The sequence below is a fragment of the Olea europaea genome, chromosome 13 (assembly GCF_002742605.1).
Source record: "Olea europaea var. sylvestris chromosome 13, O_europaea_v1, whole genome shotgun sequence".
Taxonomy (NCBI): Eukaryota; Viridiplantae; Streptophyta; class Magnoliopsida; order Lamiales; family Oleaceae; genus Olea; species Olea europaea.
This window is the reverse complement of record NC_036249.1, coordinates 2,667,570-2,683,944: the sequence shown is the minus strand read 5'-3', so window position 1 is coordinate 2,683,944 and position 16,375 is coordinate 2,667,570. Positions and strand designations below refer to the sequence as shown.

General features: G+C 32.9%; 2 protein-coding genes across 2 annotated transcripts in view; one reads left to right on the top strand and one right to left on the bottom strand.

The window, feature by feature from the left end:
* The window catches only part of LOC111407273 (nuclear intron maturase 1, mitochondrial), a 5,387-nt gene extending 4,776 nt beyond the window's left edge, over window positions 1-611 (top strand). Inside the window, exon 2 of the mRNA XM_023036656.1 lies at window positions 183-611. The gene's annotated coding sequence lies outside the window, so the exon portion shown is untranslated. The remainder of the gene's footprint in view (window positions 1-182) is intronic.
* A 3,326-nt stretch (window positions 612-3,937) lies between these two features.
* Window positions 3,938-7,187, bottom strand: LOC111408182. The gene is made up of 4 exons (XM_023037981.1): window positions 6,901-7,187; window positions 6,595-6,801; window positions 5,934-6,491; window positions 3,938-4,528 (listed from the first exon to the last, which is right to left on the bottom strand). The coding sequence occupies exons 1-4, from the start codon at window positions 7,145-7,147 to the stop codon at window positions 4,197-4,199; spliced, it is 1,344 nt and encodes a 447-aa protein (XP_022893749.1). The 5' UTR covers window positions 7,148-7,187; the 3' UTR covers window positions 3,938-4,196.
* Between the last annotated feature and the right edge of the window lie 9,188 nt (window positions 7,188-16,375).

Sequence of the window (16,375 nt, the reverse complement as noted above, 5' to 3'; positions counted from 1 at the left end):
CCCCCCCCCCCCCCCCCCCCACCCCCCCTTTTCAACTACACATTTTCCCAAAAAATCATTTTTCACTTTAAAATCTCTGTGCCAAACAAGCTTTTAATATGGTTAAGTTAGTTTCCTGTAATACATCTTTGTCGTAGCAAGTGGGTATAACCAAAAACTATTTCTTGTTTGGCTACGACCAGGGACAATATGCATGTTTGGTATACAACAATGGACAATGCTGCACAGATGGAGAAGATATATTTGTTCTGTCTTGTTGGCAAAATGTATGCTACTCTTTGCAGAATTCAAAAAGGGGTGGAATTTCTTGTTGAACAAGAATCAAAATATGTGTGGGATACGTTGCTGCTTTTATTTGTGTATTCTTAAGTTCTAGGTGACCTATCTTCTTGTGCTTTAGCATGTTTGGCTTTGCTTCTTTCTGCAAAAGAACTTGCTTTTTTTGCTGCTTATTTGTCAAAATCGGCTGAAAATATGAGATTTTATGGAAAAGGGCAGGTTATGGGATGTGGCTAGAGCCTAGGTATGCTTTTCTTTTTCCTCTTTATCATTCATTTTATAAAATAGTGTATTTTGGATTTCCACAATAACAAATCTCAGATATTCTTTTCTTTCCTTTTTTATATGTACTTTTCTAACATGTGTGTTTGGAAGGGCTTTTTCAAGGCCTAAAAAAAAAAAATTCTGAATCTTGAAACTGCTTTTGTTTTAAATATTGATTGTTTGTCTAAATCAAAAAATTTTGACAAAAAAGGGCTTTAAAAAGTTGTTTTAGAGAAGCTCAGAAGCTCTAATCGAAATTTTACGGGAAATTTTAATTGACATTTAGCTCTTGTTTGGTTTTGTTAGAAAGCATATTTTGGTTCTTTATTGGTTTGAACTAGGATTAATAACTAAGTTTCATTTTGTTAAATGTTGACCAATTTAAAGACATTATCTATTGGAGCTTGGGCTTGAAAAATATTTCTTCAAGATAGCACATATATATATGTATATATTAAGAAATCTAAGAGGGATTTAGCACCAAGGAGGTCAGTTCCACTTTTCTCAAGGACATCTAAGGGGAGAGGGGAGAAAAGGTTAGAAGAGAGGAAGAAAGGATTGTCATGTTGGAGTGAGGATGGTCATTAAGCTCGCTACGTGGGTAAATCCTTGTGCTTTTTATATGGAGATCCAAGAATGATATTTCATTACCTTTAGGGAGTCCACAGATTCAATTTTTATTAGTTTTTAGTCTCTTAGAAAATTGATTTATTTAGAGATTTTAGCCTACACCCAACTGAGAAAAAAAATAAAATAAATCCGAAAGAGCATACATGAAAATAAGCAAAACAAAAAATAAAAGGGGATGTCTCAACTTCGAACAATGTTTCATTTCAAGCTGATAACTAAAATTCCAACAGTGGATAATTAGCGTAAAAACATCCTTATCGTTTGTACTCATTGCGAAAAGGTCCCTATTGTTTTGCACTTGCTATTTACACCATAATTTCAAACCTTTCTTGTAGATTTGGTCCTTTATGTCACATTCTGTTAAATCCTTCCGTTAGATATGTGTAATTTGATGTAAAAGGTCCCTATTGTTTGCTGTAATTACGCAAATAGTCCCTATCATTTCAATTTTGACATTTGGATATTCAAATCGATATTTCTTTGCTTAAAAAGTCTTTTCATTCATTTTTTCCATTATAACATTATGAAATGACTAATTTATCATCTTTAAATAAACAAAAAGAAAAAATAAATAATATAAAAAAATTATATCTAGAGTTTCTAATTTCTTTAAAAAATTACAAAGAAATCTCGAATAAAAAAATTTAAAACATTCTAATAAAAAAAATATTTTATATTCCCAAATAACCGACCTACCCCTACTCGTACGCTTATACTCCACCACCACCACCAAAATAATTAAAAAGAGAATTAAAAGTATAAAAAATATTTGATGAGGAATAAACACCATTTTGTTTTAATAATTTTTTTCTATTTTTAATTCTTTTTTTTTACTTTTATTATACTGTTAATTATCTCTTTAATTAATTTTACAGTGGTGGTGGAGTGTAGGGGATGGGTGTAGGGTATATGGGTTAATTGGGAAGATGAAATGTTTTTGTTTATTAGAATGTTTCAAATTATTTTCTTGAGACTCATTTGTACTTTTTAAAAAATTTAGAAACTTTAGATACAATTTGTTTATATTTTTTTATTTGGTTATTTAAAGATGATGATAAATTAGCCATTTTATAATGTTATAGTGGACAAAATGGACGGTAAGGACCTTTTAAACAAAGAAATGTCAATCTGAGTGTCCAAATGTCAAAATTGAAACGATAGAGAATATTTATGCAATTAAAGCAAACAATAAGGGCATTTTGCGTCAAATTACACATATTTAACGGAATATGACGGAAATAACCAATTTTGCAAGAAATGTTTGAAATGAGGGTGTACATAGTAGGTTCAAAATGATAAGGACCATTTTCGCAATGAATACAAACGATAGGGATGTTTTTGCTAATTACCCCAACTGTGTTGCACTTTGTCACAAAATTTAAAGTTCTTTTCTACTTGGAAGTATTTTCTTATTTGGAGAGTGTAGACTTTAATTGGTTTGTTGATTATATGCAATAATTACATATTTTGACTTGTAAAGTCGCGTTAACGTAACATGCTACTATGTTATATTTTACAATTTTACTGGCTATACAGGCCACTCATATGGCAAGGTGGGTGGGAGGGGGTGAGTGATTATTTAAAAATAAATAAATCACTCATTCTTACAGCTAGCATCTCTCTATATTTTAAACTGCTAGGTTTTACAGAATGAACACAAAAAACTGGAGCAAGATTTTTACATAGCTTGAACCTCAAACAACTATACCCAATAGTAAAAGCACGTGTATAAATGCAAATCCATTGTCATGTGTAAATCAATAACATAAAACATCTCATTATTGTCCATATCATACGGAATATTATCCTCTTAATTAATTCTTCACCTTTTCATCTTCTACCTCAAATGCTGACACGGGAAATTTTTTAGAAATTCTGGTGGGTATACCAAGCGTTAATTTTTCCAAAAACTGGTAATATGGACAAAATTTTAAACCAATTATTAAAAGAGAAGGAATAAGAAGGATTTATGAAAATGTGTGTAATTTTCTTTTTGGTTGTCAAAATTTCACAAGCGAGTACAATTTGGAAGCGTTTTTCAATTCTGCATATATTTTTTTGCGTGATAATTGGCCTTCGGCAAGCATTGTCAAATTTTCGAGTTCAAAATTTTTTTTAGGGTTGTGTTTTAGCCATTTTTTTTCTATTTTTAGTTAGTTTAAATGTATTTTCGTCATTTTTGTCATTTTGGTAGTTTTTTTTTTTTTTTAATTCTACAAAATTAGGATTTCAATTTAATTAAGATTTATTTTGAGTTTTTAAAATATGTTTAGGAGTTTGCAAATTACACAATTGGAGTTTTTTTTTTTTTTTTTTGGTTTCTTGATGGATTCCAATAATTTTCACGCCTGTTTGAGCAAAATTCGATGAACCCTTGTTTGTGCATCACAAAACAAGAGCATTTATTATTGTTCACGTTTCCTCCTCTGTCAACTGGCATCCTAAATTTGGATATCAGAAATGGTTATCCACATGTTAGGGTGCGTTTGTCTCCAATTTTTATAAAAATGAGAATGAAAAATATAGCTATTATAGACCTCACACAAGAGATAAAAATTCAAATTTCGTGGCTTGATGTGATGGATAATTGTCATATTTTTTATTTTAATGAAAAAAGAATGGAAAACAAACAAGGACTTAGTTTCCTCATCCTACACTCCTCAACAAACGCCGTGACACTTCTATATATTACGATGCGCAGTGCCCGATTGTACGAATTTGTTGCACCTTGCTCTTCATCCGCTACCCCCCAACGAATCTGGAGCAGGACCTTGGGTTCATCTTTTAGAGTAGGTCGCAAGATTTATGCGTGCATGTAGAGATTAATATTATACTGTATAAATGAGTCAAAAACTCCAAGGCTTGTAATTAATTATTTTGGGTCTGGTCAAGTACTCTTATTCGCAAATAATTTGCTGCCAACCTGTTAAATTTGTCAGCTTTTCCAGTCAAAGGTTCCTATTAGTTAATAATCCTCTTTACACCTCTCATTCCGTGCAAAAAGAATTGATCAGGAGACAAAATCAATCATGGGATTCACCCCACATTTTTAAAAGATACTTCTCACATTTGCTACAACCACCTTTGGCAAAGAAATCAGAATTTGCCTTCTTAATTTTGGGCCCCACATTGGCCCCACCAGGTTTAAGGTTGTGCCTATATTCCATTGTCACTTGTTCAAATACTTCAACATCGAACATGTTCAAATTCAGCCCTATATTCATATGATCTCTCACAAATGCGAAGGGCAGTTGATCCCTTGGATTAAATGCTTCCAATTCATTGAATAGAAGGCAGGAGAAGAGATTACTGGCCATACTATGCTTCCTCAACATTAGAGCACTATCCGGCACATCTGTAAAATGCATAGATGGATATGACACATTTAGATAAAGTAAATTAGATGGTATCAATTAATATTAGAGGAAGAAGGTAAATTTTTGCTTATTTCAATTTCTATCCTGTACTATTGCATATAAACAAAATGCATATTTATACATACGACATGTTTGATGAAGTAAACTTGTCTATTTGTTCAATTTTATCTGATTACGTAGTTTGTAGAATGTACAAACGCATATAATAAGCTTGAAAAGTGAACCTGATTGTATTAAACAATATTAAAGAAGCAAGATAAACAAAAATTTTGTCAATTATGGATAATATTTAGTTCTATCTAAAGTTACTACAAGACCGATATACTAGAAGAATAAAAAGCAAATTGTACATAATAATTAGTCTTCTAGCAAAAGCAAGTTGCATGTAATTTAGGGTAGTGATTATAGCTTTATTAGCAAACTCTAGAAGCCAGGCCCCACCTTTAGACAAACTTAAAAAAGAGACCTAATTATCATGGTTTAGGCATTTCTAGCCCAATTTGACAATCATTCTTTTAATTTTTTTTTTACTCATTTTTAATCACACATTCTTATAATAAAATATTCTACTCGCATTCTCAAAATAAAATATCTTTATGTAAACTCAAAACTTTTTCCTTTTTTTATCATACATTCTCAAAAAAAAGTACTATTCAAAAATTCCTTTTTCTCAAAAAAAAAAAAAAAAAACTGTCAAAACATGGGCCTAGTTAGTAAATCTTTGCAATTATTGTCTTAAGTTTTTGACAAGTAACCTTGAAAAGAAGTTTATTGCATATTTAGCTCTTTATTACAAATTCTTTATAACTTTTTTTTTTTTTTAAATTCATTTTTAACCAGCACATGAATTAATAGCTTTTTCCTATTTATTAACCACACATTCTTTATAAAATATCACTTTTCACAAATTCATTCTCAAAAAAATTAACAATAAGCATGGCCTTATTGTGAAATTGATTGTGGCCAAAAGATTAAGATTTTAATGTTCACGACCTTAGGAGGAGTCTAATAGAATATATCACTTTAGCGCACTGCACAAGCTATGGCTTTTTTAAAAGTGACTTCAGCTAGAATCAATAATCCTTTAGCTTTTGAGTTACCAATTACAAAAAGGGATCTATATCCAACTGGCAAATAGAGTGTTGTCATTAATTTTTATATCACATAAAAAACTATAGAACTCCATTGCATGTGAAGAAATAGTGATATTCAGTTTCATGGAGGACAAACTCAACCACTGTAGCAAAGAAACAGATACTGACAATGGCAGATTCGTAGGATTCGATAGCATTGAACAATATTAAAAAAGAGAAGATTCGTTATAGTGTTTAGTCATGTCCAATATTGCATATCAAACAAACACTGAGTTCATAAACGTAATACCTGTTGGATATGGCTTCTTTGGTGTCCATGGTTCCAAGCCATGCTCACAGTACGTCTCCATTTGCGTCTTCAGTGCATCAACATCCCACCATTTCTTCCATCTGGCAGTTGCCATTGTCTCTTCCATGGTATGAACATAATACGGATGTCTTGATATAGCCATATCGACATTATCTTTAATAACTAGCGAATGGACTAATAGAAGTGGATCGATAACTAGCTGTAGCTTTGCGTCAACCCATATGCTATATTTCGAGTTAGGAAAAAGCCTATGAACTAAAAACTTGGGTATGACTCCATTCATTGCTGCATTTTCATACAAATGCTTGCTTGAAACTCGAATGACCCTCCATGCACCAATCTTATACTCCTTGGATTTTCTTGAAATTAATTTGTGATGGTTTAAGCCCTTGAGAGTAACATCATCCACAAACATGAAAAAACATACATAATCAAGGGTTTTGGATCCTAGGCCTTTTGGCTGCCGGATTTTGTCGTGATCATTGAATATAGCAGAAACGACCACCATGCCGTCGCATTTTTCCATTGCGATACGATCTGAAAACCCACAAAACCACTACTTATATAATTCTAATACCTATCAAAATGGAAAATGTAAATGTTCACAATTACAATGCACTAAAAGTCTAAAACAACTAACCAGAATTACTAATTGGAAAACGTTTAAAGAATCCACAGGGGATGTCTCTTCCGTCCTCACGGTGATCGAAATAAGAAAATCTTTTCTCAACACTGAAATTCCCACCAAAAATATCAGCATTCCTCTGCATATACTTTAAAGATTGGGAGCCTAAAGCCGTCGAATTCCTAAATATTTCTTTGATTTCCTTCAAAATCTCCCAATAATCTAACAAAATGTGAAAATCCCATTATTTAAAAATCATAATATAATCAAAAACCAACAAGCATTATAATGAAATACATATTAGTCAATATTTCAATTTACCTGAGAAAAAAACAGGGGAATTGCAGGATGAACGCAGTGTAGGAATGCCATATTTGTGTTCTCCATAAGATGAAGGGTAGAAAAACAGAGGGATTTGAATGGGATCGAAGGGAGATGATCTGAAAATGCATTTGGTTGAAGAAACAGAGAAATATAGAGCGAAAAACAGAGAGGAAAAGAGGTAGAGAAACGAGAAACAGAGGAGCTTTGATTGGCAGAGGAGTGGCGTCGATATTGCCTTCCCCATTTACCTAATTAGGTTGTAAGATGTAACTATCACCTAACGATAATTCTATGAGTTTCCTTCTTTCTTTTGGACACTTTTGCAGTCTTATCAAAAGAAAATATTCCACTCCAATGGTCCCACAATATAACAAGGAACCATTAATTTCATGAATAAATCCACTTGTATTCTCGTTCATCTGTTCAATGTGATTAAATTTTAATTCTAATTTTCCATGTGAATTTATTTGTAAAATTGACGGTCGTGATACTTGAACTCGGTAATTTTGTATGCTATGATAATTTGAGGGTTGAGATTAATTGAAAGAACTTCCTTTCGGAAGGAAAGCAAAAAATCTTTTACTCTATAATGGACTGGATTGAAAATTCTTATTTTCATCAAAAAAAGGAAGGTTTAACCTTTTAGATGAGTTTAGTAACATCGTATCAAGAGTGGGTAAAAAAATTTGAGTTCAAATCTTGTCACTAGTTATTTATGAAAGTTTGCACGTACTAGACTGTTGAATAGAAAATAAATTTGATCTGTATGCTGAAAACATAATAATATAGTCTTCCCGTAGTTTGGATGAGTTGATTAATAATTTCTCATTCTAGTGAATGTGGTTAAACCTATAAACTTCAATCATATGTCTTGAGATCTAAATTGAAAATAGATAATGCCCTCGTGTGACCAAATCCAACAATCTTGGTATGGAGATTGAGGAAAGCGATTGGAGCCAAAAGAGTCAAAATGCATTCAGGGGAAATTACATATATACAAGTACTTAAGTTTTCCAATTTTAAAAATTAGGTGTGAGGTTTATTTCAGGTATTAATTAAATTATTAATAATATTATAAAATTTATCCACCCACCTCAACCCCACTACAAAACCTAAATTCTCTCTCTCTCTCTCTCCGATCACGAAAACCACATCATTGATCGTTTGATCCAATTAGTGACAACCACAACCTGTAACACCTAACAACCGATGGCATATCCAAGTCCTCAAAACCATAACCACCACATCAATGGTCGCTACCTACAATAAAAACAACCAACCCCACGCATAACCTCCACAATTGAGTTTACAGTTTGCCCAATTTCGCACTCCATTAGCAACAACCTCAAACCCCTGTTTTTAGTCTGTCTTTGTTGACTCTGTAATTTACAGTGAACTCGTACAAATAGGCCCTTAACAAACGATGCTCACTTCTCCATCTCGGAAGGTAATGGCGCTCACAAGTTGTGCTGTAAAATGTCAAAGCTCTTAAATGCTGGTTCGACTGTAGATCTGGCAATCATGGTTGGAGGTATGACAGTGTGATGTTGTGGTATATTATTGTTGGTGGTTGTGGTTTGGTGAAGAAGGTTATGATGTTGGATTTGATGTGGTGGTGGCAGCGATAGCGGTGCTTCTTCTTGTGGAGTAGGTAACCCATTAGATGGTCTTGTTGGTGTTTTTGCAAATGGGGTAGTGGTGCATGGTGGTGGTGTTCAGGGTTTTTTGTTGGGGGGTGGTGCTTTGTGACCAACTATTAGACTGTGTTGGTGGTGGTGGTTGTAAGTCATCGTGGTGATGGTGAGTGTAGTGTTGGTGGTGATGGTATGTGACCAACTATTTGGTTAATCTGTGACCAACTATATAATTGTGATCTAAAAATTCGATAATTGTGGCTAACTAATTTGAAAATTTGTGACCGAAAAATAAGTTATGACCTATAAATTTTTTGATTTGTGGCCAAATAAATAAATCATGACCTATCAAATTTTTGGATTATGACTATGAAATAATCTGTGATCAATTAATTTGATAATATATGACATTGTGACCATAATTATGCACCTGTGATCACTAAATGTATAATTGTGATCTTAATCTATTTAATTAATAAAATATATTTAATTAATTAATTAATTATTACCCGAATTTTGCATATTTAAACTTAAATCTTGAAATTGAGCCCCGTTTGATCCCAATTAAATTAAATTTTTATTTTTTCTCTTTTATTTTCAATCACACAATCTTTTATAAAATAATATCACACATAAATCGAAAACTTTTTTTTCTTTTTTCAATCACTCATTTTTAAAAAAATTACTATTCCATCCATTTTAATTTGTAAAAATGAAGGCCAAACGAGAGCTAAATTGTCATAATGCTTGACTTGTGAATTTTTCCAATCACAATACCCCTGGTATCCAATTTCAGGCCTAGAAGTACAAGGATGGTGTCCTTTTTCATCGAGAGTTTGTTTTTCATTAAATTGCTCAGTTCAACACTTGTCCTAAAAGGTAATAGCACAGATGGCGTGCAATGCATGCATGCATTGTTGAATATTAAATTATGAAATTTATTCGTTTAAGTTAAATAATTGCTCCTCCATATTTCCTTGTTTCTACTCGGGTAATTGGCACAAAACGTTTCCACCTTTTAATTTTATTGTGCAAAACTTCTCTATCTTTCATTTTTTGACATTTTCACCCCTACCTTCTACATTTCATTGCGCAAAAGGTCATTTTCATCAAATTTTTACAATTTTATCCTTCCATTTAAATAAAACAAAAGAGAAGAAAAAAAAAACAATTAACTAATTGCAACCAATGTCCCAAATGGATCTAAAAATTCAGGACTTCTGTTGCAATTAGTTCATTGTTTTTTTTTTTTTATAATTAAAATGGAAGGACAAAATCATCAAAAATGGATGAAAATGATCTTTTGTGCAATGAAATGTGGAAGATAAAGGTGAAAATGTCAAAAAATGAAAGGTATGAACGTTTTGCACAATAACATTAAAAGGTAGAAACGTTTTGTTCCAATTACCTTTTCTACTCTACTTGAAAACCTTCAAGGTCTTTCAGATTATAATAAAATCAAAACATTTCTATAATCCTAGCAATCAGAGCATCAATTTTGAGTAATGTATTCTCTCTTTCTTCTTATTTGCATAAATGGTTTTTTCTATTCGTCCTTTTATCCTTGAATCTTAGACTATTTTGATATCTTTAAGAAGGTCATACTTTTTCATTTTAACTATTCTTTTAATTTTGTCATTAGTATCTGTCAAAAGGATTTTTTTTTCTCTACTTGTATCTTTAAGAAGATAATATTCTCAAAATTATCATACTTATTTTGAATGATACTAATATTTATAGGTTGTTTGGTTTCTTTTGAATGAAAATTATAGTGTCTTAGACGTTAAATTGACTACTGTTTTCTCAATAATTTTAATTTAATGAAGCACCATAATTTTTCTGGTAGCATTTAATTTCTTTTACAGAAAACATTATTTTTTATAAAGTACCTACAAACTTTTTTGTCTAAGGCCCCAAGTTTGATTAAGCCCTTGTTTGAGCCCCATTTTAGAGGAGAAAATGAATTTTTGAATAGTGTATTGATGAAAAATGTGTGGTTAAAAAATAAGAAATTTTTTTTGATTTGTATATAGTATTATTTTATTGAAGAATGTGTGATTAAAATTGTGTCAAATCACTGTTAAAAAATATATTTTGTGTCAAATCACTGTTAAAAAATATATTTTGTGTCAAATCACTGTTAAAAAATATATTTTGGTGAAAAAATGGGACTCAAACAAGGGTTAAGCCAATTTTAGTGCTATTAAAAAAAATAAATCATGAAAATGAAATAGAGAAATATTTGAATCACAACTGGGATTTCAAAAGATTGACCAGCCTGTTATATCCGTATAAAATAAGAATTAAAATAAAAAAGTTTAAAATTAAATCACTGGAATACTTACTCGTGACCGTACACTTAAAACCCTGAAGTGGGCTCTATAACTAATGGACCATTGAACAGTGAACTGGTCCATTTACTAGCGGCCGAACTTGCAACAATTTTATTCTATAGGAAAAAAAATAATCATAATTCAAGTGTATAGTTTACACCAATTCAAAACTCAGGTATATATATAATCAATTAAAAATATTTATTCATTAAATATAACAAAATCACAATTATACAATTAATAGTCACAAATATATAATTACAGTTCACAATTTATTTATTAGTCACATATTATCAAATTAATTAGTCACAGATTATTTCGAGGTCATAAATCAAAATTTTTATAGGTCACGTATTATTTCAAGATCACAAATTAAAAATTTTATAGGCCACAAATCAAAAAAAACTATGTCACGATTTTTCTATAGGTTATACATTTTCAAATTTGTTGTTCACAAATTATTTTTTAATAAAAAATTAACAAATTTTAGTGTCACAAAGAACCAAAAGTTGGTCATATACACCAAACACCCCATCTCATCTCAACCCACCACCAATACTTGGTCATAAATCAACCAAATAGTTGGTCACAAACAATATTCCACCTTGCCCATCGCAACACCACCACCACAATCACCATCACCACCAACAACAAAAACAATCACCACCACACAACCGCTGCCTGCACCACACCACCACACAACCACTGACCACCACTTCGCTGTCAACACACCACCTCGCCTCCGGTTCCACTACCAACAAGAACCATCCAAATCTCCAACACCACCAAACACAACAACCACCACCACTCCAACAACCAAAAACACACCAATACTCTTATTGTCGCACCACCATTTGTAAAACCATATCCACCTACACCCAACAAATAAAAAACTCACACATCTGTCCACCTTCATTAGTACAACGGCGATTGTGCACCGCGTCTGCTTCGAACAATGTCGCTCATTGCCACTCTTCGAATAGCGGCGCTGGCATTGCGAGCGCCACTGTGCAACGGCGTTCACAGCAAAGCGCTACAGCATAGCAACTCTTCGAGGAGGTCGTCGCTATGAGGTTGTGGTTTGCAACGACGACGGTTGCTTGTGAGAGAGAGAGAGAGAGAGAGAGAGAGATGGAGTGAAATGAATTTAGATTTTAGGGTTTGGAATTGGAATGGGATGAAAGTAGATGGGTATATTTTATATTAATATTAATAATTAAATCAATACCTGATTTATGTTTCAAAAACATTCCAACGTGAAGTTTGCACTGTATACTTGAAAAGCCTAGACCCATCTAATTTCCACTTTTGTATATAACCGACAAATAAATTAGCGAATGGGGTTCAGCCACGTCGCTCATTACTTTGTATTTAGGGAAAATTTCATAAGTACGAGATTATGTATGGCATATTTCAAAATTAAGAAAATAAATTTCAAACTTCAAAAATCATATTTTTATTAAAATTTATTTATGATTTAATTATTTTATTAATTATTTTATTAATTAAATATATTTCGATCACAGATCTATACAATTTGGTCACGAATTAATAATTTAATTACTAACTTATTATTTTTTGGTCACAAATAAAATTTTTTAGGTCAAATTATTTTACGATCACAACTCAAAAATTTTGCAGGCCACAATTTGTTCATCGATCACAAATTCAAAAATTAATTAGTCACAACTTATCAATCTAATGTCACAACTTATTTCTCGGTCACAAATCAAAAATTTTATAGATCACATTATTTTTCGGTTACGAACAAAAATTTTTATAGGTCACAGAATCAAAACTTTTATTGGTCACAACTCAAATATTCATTGCAAATTTTATATTAATTGGTCACGATTAATTTTTCAATCATGACTTAATCAATTGTAAGTCAAAGTCACAATTTTTATGCACATATTATAGATTTAGTGATAGTCACAAATTTGGCCACATTATTTACCGATTACAAATTGACAATTTACTGATCATAATATAATTGGTCACAGACACTCTTTTCCACCCACTAGAACGCTGCCAACCTCCACCTCGTCAAATCCACCACCATCGCCAGCTTCACCAGCGCCAAAACCACCCAAATCCCCAACACCACCAAAACACAAACGACCACCACTACTCTGACAACCGAAAAAACACCACCTCCACCACTACCCACACTAACGCACCAACACCGCCCCCATCACCACCACCACCATTGCAAAATCATATCCATCCACACAACAAATCAGAAACGCACCTCTGCTCACTCAAACCTCACCTGGCCACCATTGCTGAAAAATAAATATAAAATCGCAACACCGTCGACGGCAGAACCACCAACGATAGCATCACCACCCATCACTGCCACAACCAAACACTCGGCACCACTGCCCACCACCACTACCGAACCACTTGAATAAACTACCACAAAACCACCTCAAAACCACTTGTGACCATCGCTCACAACTGACTGAACCTTCACCCCCGCCACAACCCCATTCAACACAGCACGAACACATAACACAAACGCGCGGCCACCACCACCAAAATGCACCATCGGTGGAATGAAGTCGTCGGAGAAGCTAATTCTTGCCCCTTTCTTTAATCTATCCTTAATTTGTTCAATTTCTGTACCCATCTTTCTTTTTGGCTGTTGCAGCTGGGTTGATAATGGAGGGGAGAGAGAGAAAGAGAGAGAGAGAGAAGAATTTGATTACGATATGAGGGTAGGTTGGTAATGTGTATATATTGGAGTATTTTAGCAAAGAAATTAGTTTATAACAAAATTGATTAAAATAAAATTTCTGATTTTTGAAATATGAAACTTTTAATCTCATTTTAAAATATTGAATAGTTAATCTATGGTTTTGTGTAATTTATTTAATTCACTAACATCTATCAGCAGTGTAAAAGCCCATCGTTAATTGCATACAATTAAAGCCCAAATAAAATGTACGGAACTTAAGGCCCCATATGTTTGAAGTCCATGCAACACATAATGCCCTTGTTTGGCCTCAAATTTTGTTTTTTTTAAAATTATTTTCAATCACACATTCTAATAGTTTAACAATTTTTTAATTATATGTCTTAAAATCTATTAAAAATCTATTTTTTAACAAAACTATACCGAGGTTATCATGATTACACAAAATCATGAAGGACTTACGCAACTTCATTTTCGCGAAAAGAGCTATAACTCAAACTTCTTCTTGTGGAATTTCCAAGTCGTCCCACTAATCCACAGTTTTGATATGTAAAAAAGGTAGCCATGGGAACTCTTGTTATTGGATATGTTCGACTGGCTTCTCAATTGACAAATGTCTTTATCAAGCCCTTGCCAATGAAGGGCTTTCATGATTTTTTTGATGCAAGTTAGGAGTCCATGATCATGATCATGATCATCATCATTATTATTATTATTTTATCGGTAAAAGTTAGGAGTCCATTATCATTACTCTTCAACTTGAAGAGGGTTGTTAAGGAATATAATTCAAATGACTACAATAGTGAGATTACTTTATAGAATAAGAAATCAAGAATAAACTCAAAGTCAAAGACCATCAGATTATTACAAATTAGCTAGCTCACAGTTAGCCCTGTTTGGTGAGTATTAAAATCAAATTTTCATAGATTTCTATAGAAGTTAATGAAATGTATTGTTAAAAAGTTGCGGATCCCAATATTTATTAACATTGACTAAAATTAAAATCTCGATTTTAATTTTCACCAAACAGTAGCTTAGGTTTCTTCAGTGTGGTTGTTCATCACTATTATTGCTTAATTCCTTTATTATATATAGTTTGCTGTTTTCGGTACCTAATTGTAGAAACTTTTTGCTATACATATGCATAATATTCAATGAATAAAACAACACTTTTAACCATTACTTTTCTATGAAAATTCTCGGTTAAATGCTCAATGATAGTCGAATCAACTTGATTTGATGAGTTATTCGTCTCTACAATTGACCAATTTCATACTTGTAGACTTCCAGGTGTGCATGAATTAATCTTCCACAGAGTCCGTATTTTTGATACATTGAATCATAAAATAGAACTTCGTGTGTAAAGGTGTGTATATGATATGCAACCAAGCTACACTGACCGAAAATGGTTGACATACAACTCGACCTAACACTCACAATAGGAGAGGCCCACCTTTTTTTTGGAGTTTTTAACGCACGCGGGTCCCGCACGCATTGTGAGTATAGATCAATATTTCTGTCATGCATTTTCTATCAACTTAGATAAATTCATATGATAAGCGTTTTCATTGAATGAATCCTCTGTGGTACACACTGTTGCCAATATTCCTTATAAGAGCATGGCCACCGTGTCTCTTGAGTTCTCATATTGTGTCTTGGTTTTTCTCTAAAATGTTAATTTCCTTGCTATAGTAATGTGAATAGATAGAGTGCATGTTTGGAAGTGCTTTTAAATGTTTTTAAGTAGTATGTAGTATGGAATATGTGAATATTAAATGAGTAGTAACAAAAATAAATTTTTGAATTTCAATAGGACGACTCTGTTTCATTTGGCAAAAAGGCTTGGCTAGGCCTTTTTAAAAAGACGAGCTAGTCTTAGTGGCTATATTCTTTGGACTGTGCTACCTGCACAAGTCCCTTTACACAGGACCTGTACAGGTGCACACACATGGGGTGCACCTGTACAGGCCCTGTGCAAAGAGGCTTGAGTAAGGGGACTTTTCCCATATTCTTTGTATATAGAGATCAAAATTGTTTGGGTGAGCTCGTGTACATTACAAACGTCTACAGAACAAATGTCGAGGCAAATCAAGCCACGGCAACTATGATAGGTTGAACACGTCTTAACAAATGACACCTTCCAATTCATTAACGAAAGCTAACATGACAAGGTTTGAAGAATTTAGTCGAGGACCAACATGTCTATCATCTCTATGCGGAAGTTCAAAACCTTATACACATGTATGCTCATAAATCACAAAATCCCGTGGAAAAATTTGTCCACGACTTTTAAGGGCGGCAGAAAAAGCAGCCTAAAAGGTGTCATCAAGGCACTGGTTGGTTGTTGTCCGTACAACATCCCAATTTCTTATTTTTCCCCAAGTAATTAAAAACCCAGTTAGAAATAGATGTCAGTTTTGCGGTGTGTTCAGATTCAGTCCGGTAATTAGGGTCCTTCACTATCTCTATCTGCTCGTTTCCGTCATTGACACCTAATTAGGGACCAGTACCAATTGGACCCCAGATTCACGGACATCGAAAATCAAATATTTAGAATATTTCTGGTTTTAGATTCCTTTCTTTTTGTATCACTTTAGGGAAGAATATGTTTGTCGAATAAAAACTCGCATGTTCCGCGGGCCTTTTTTTTGGCAATATAACTCTTTATAGCTTTGAAAAATGATTTTTTTAACTTTTAAGCACGCTGTATTTGGCCTTCAGAATAAAAGATTCTCAAAAGCAATTCCAATGTTAACGTGGGCGCTTTGCTCCGTTCGTTATAGTTAGCTCATGTTCGGTATAAATTA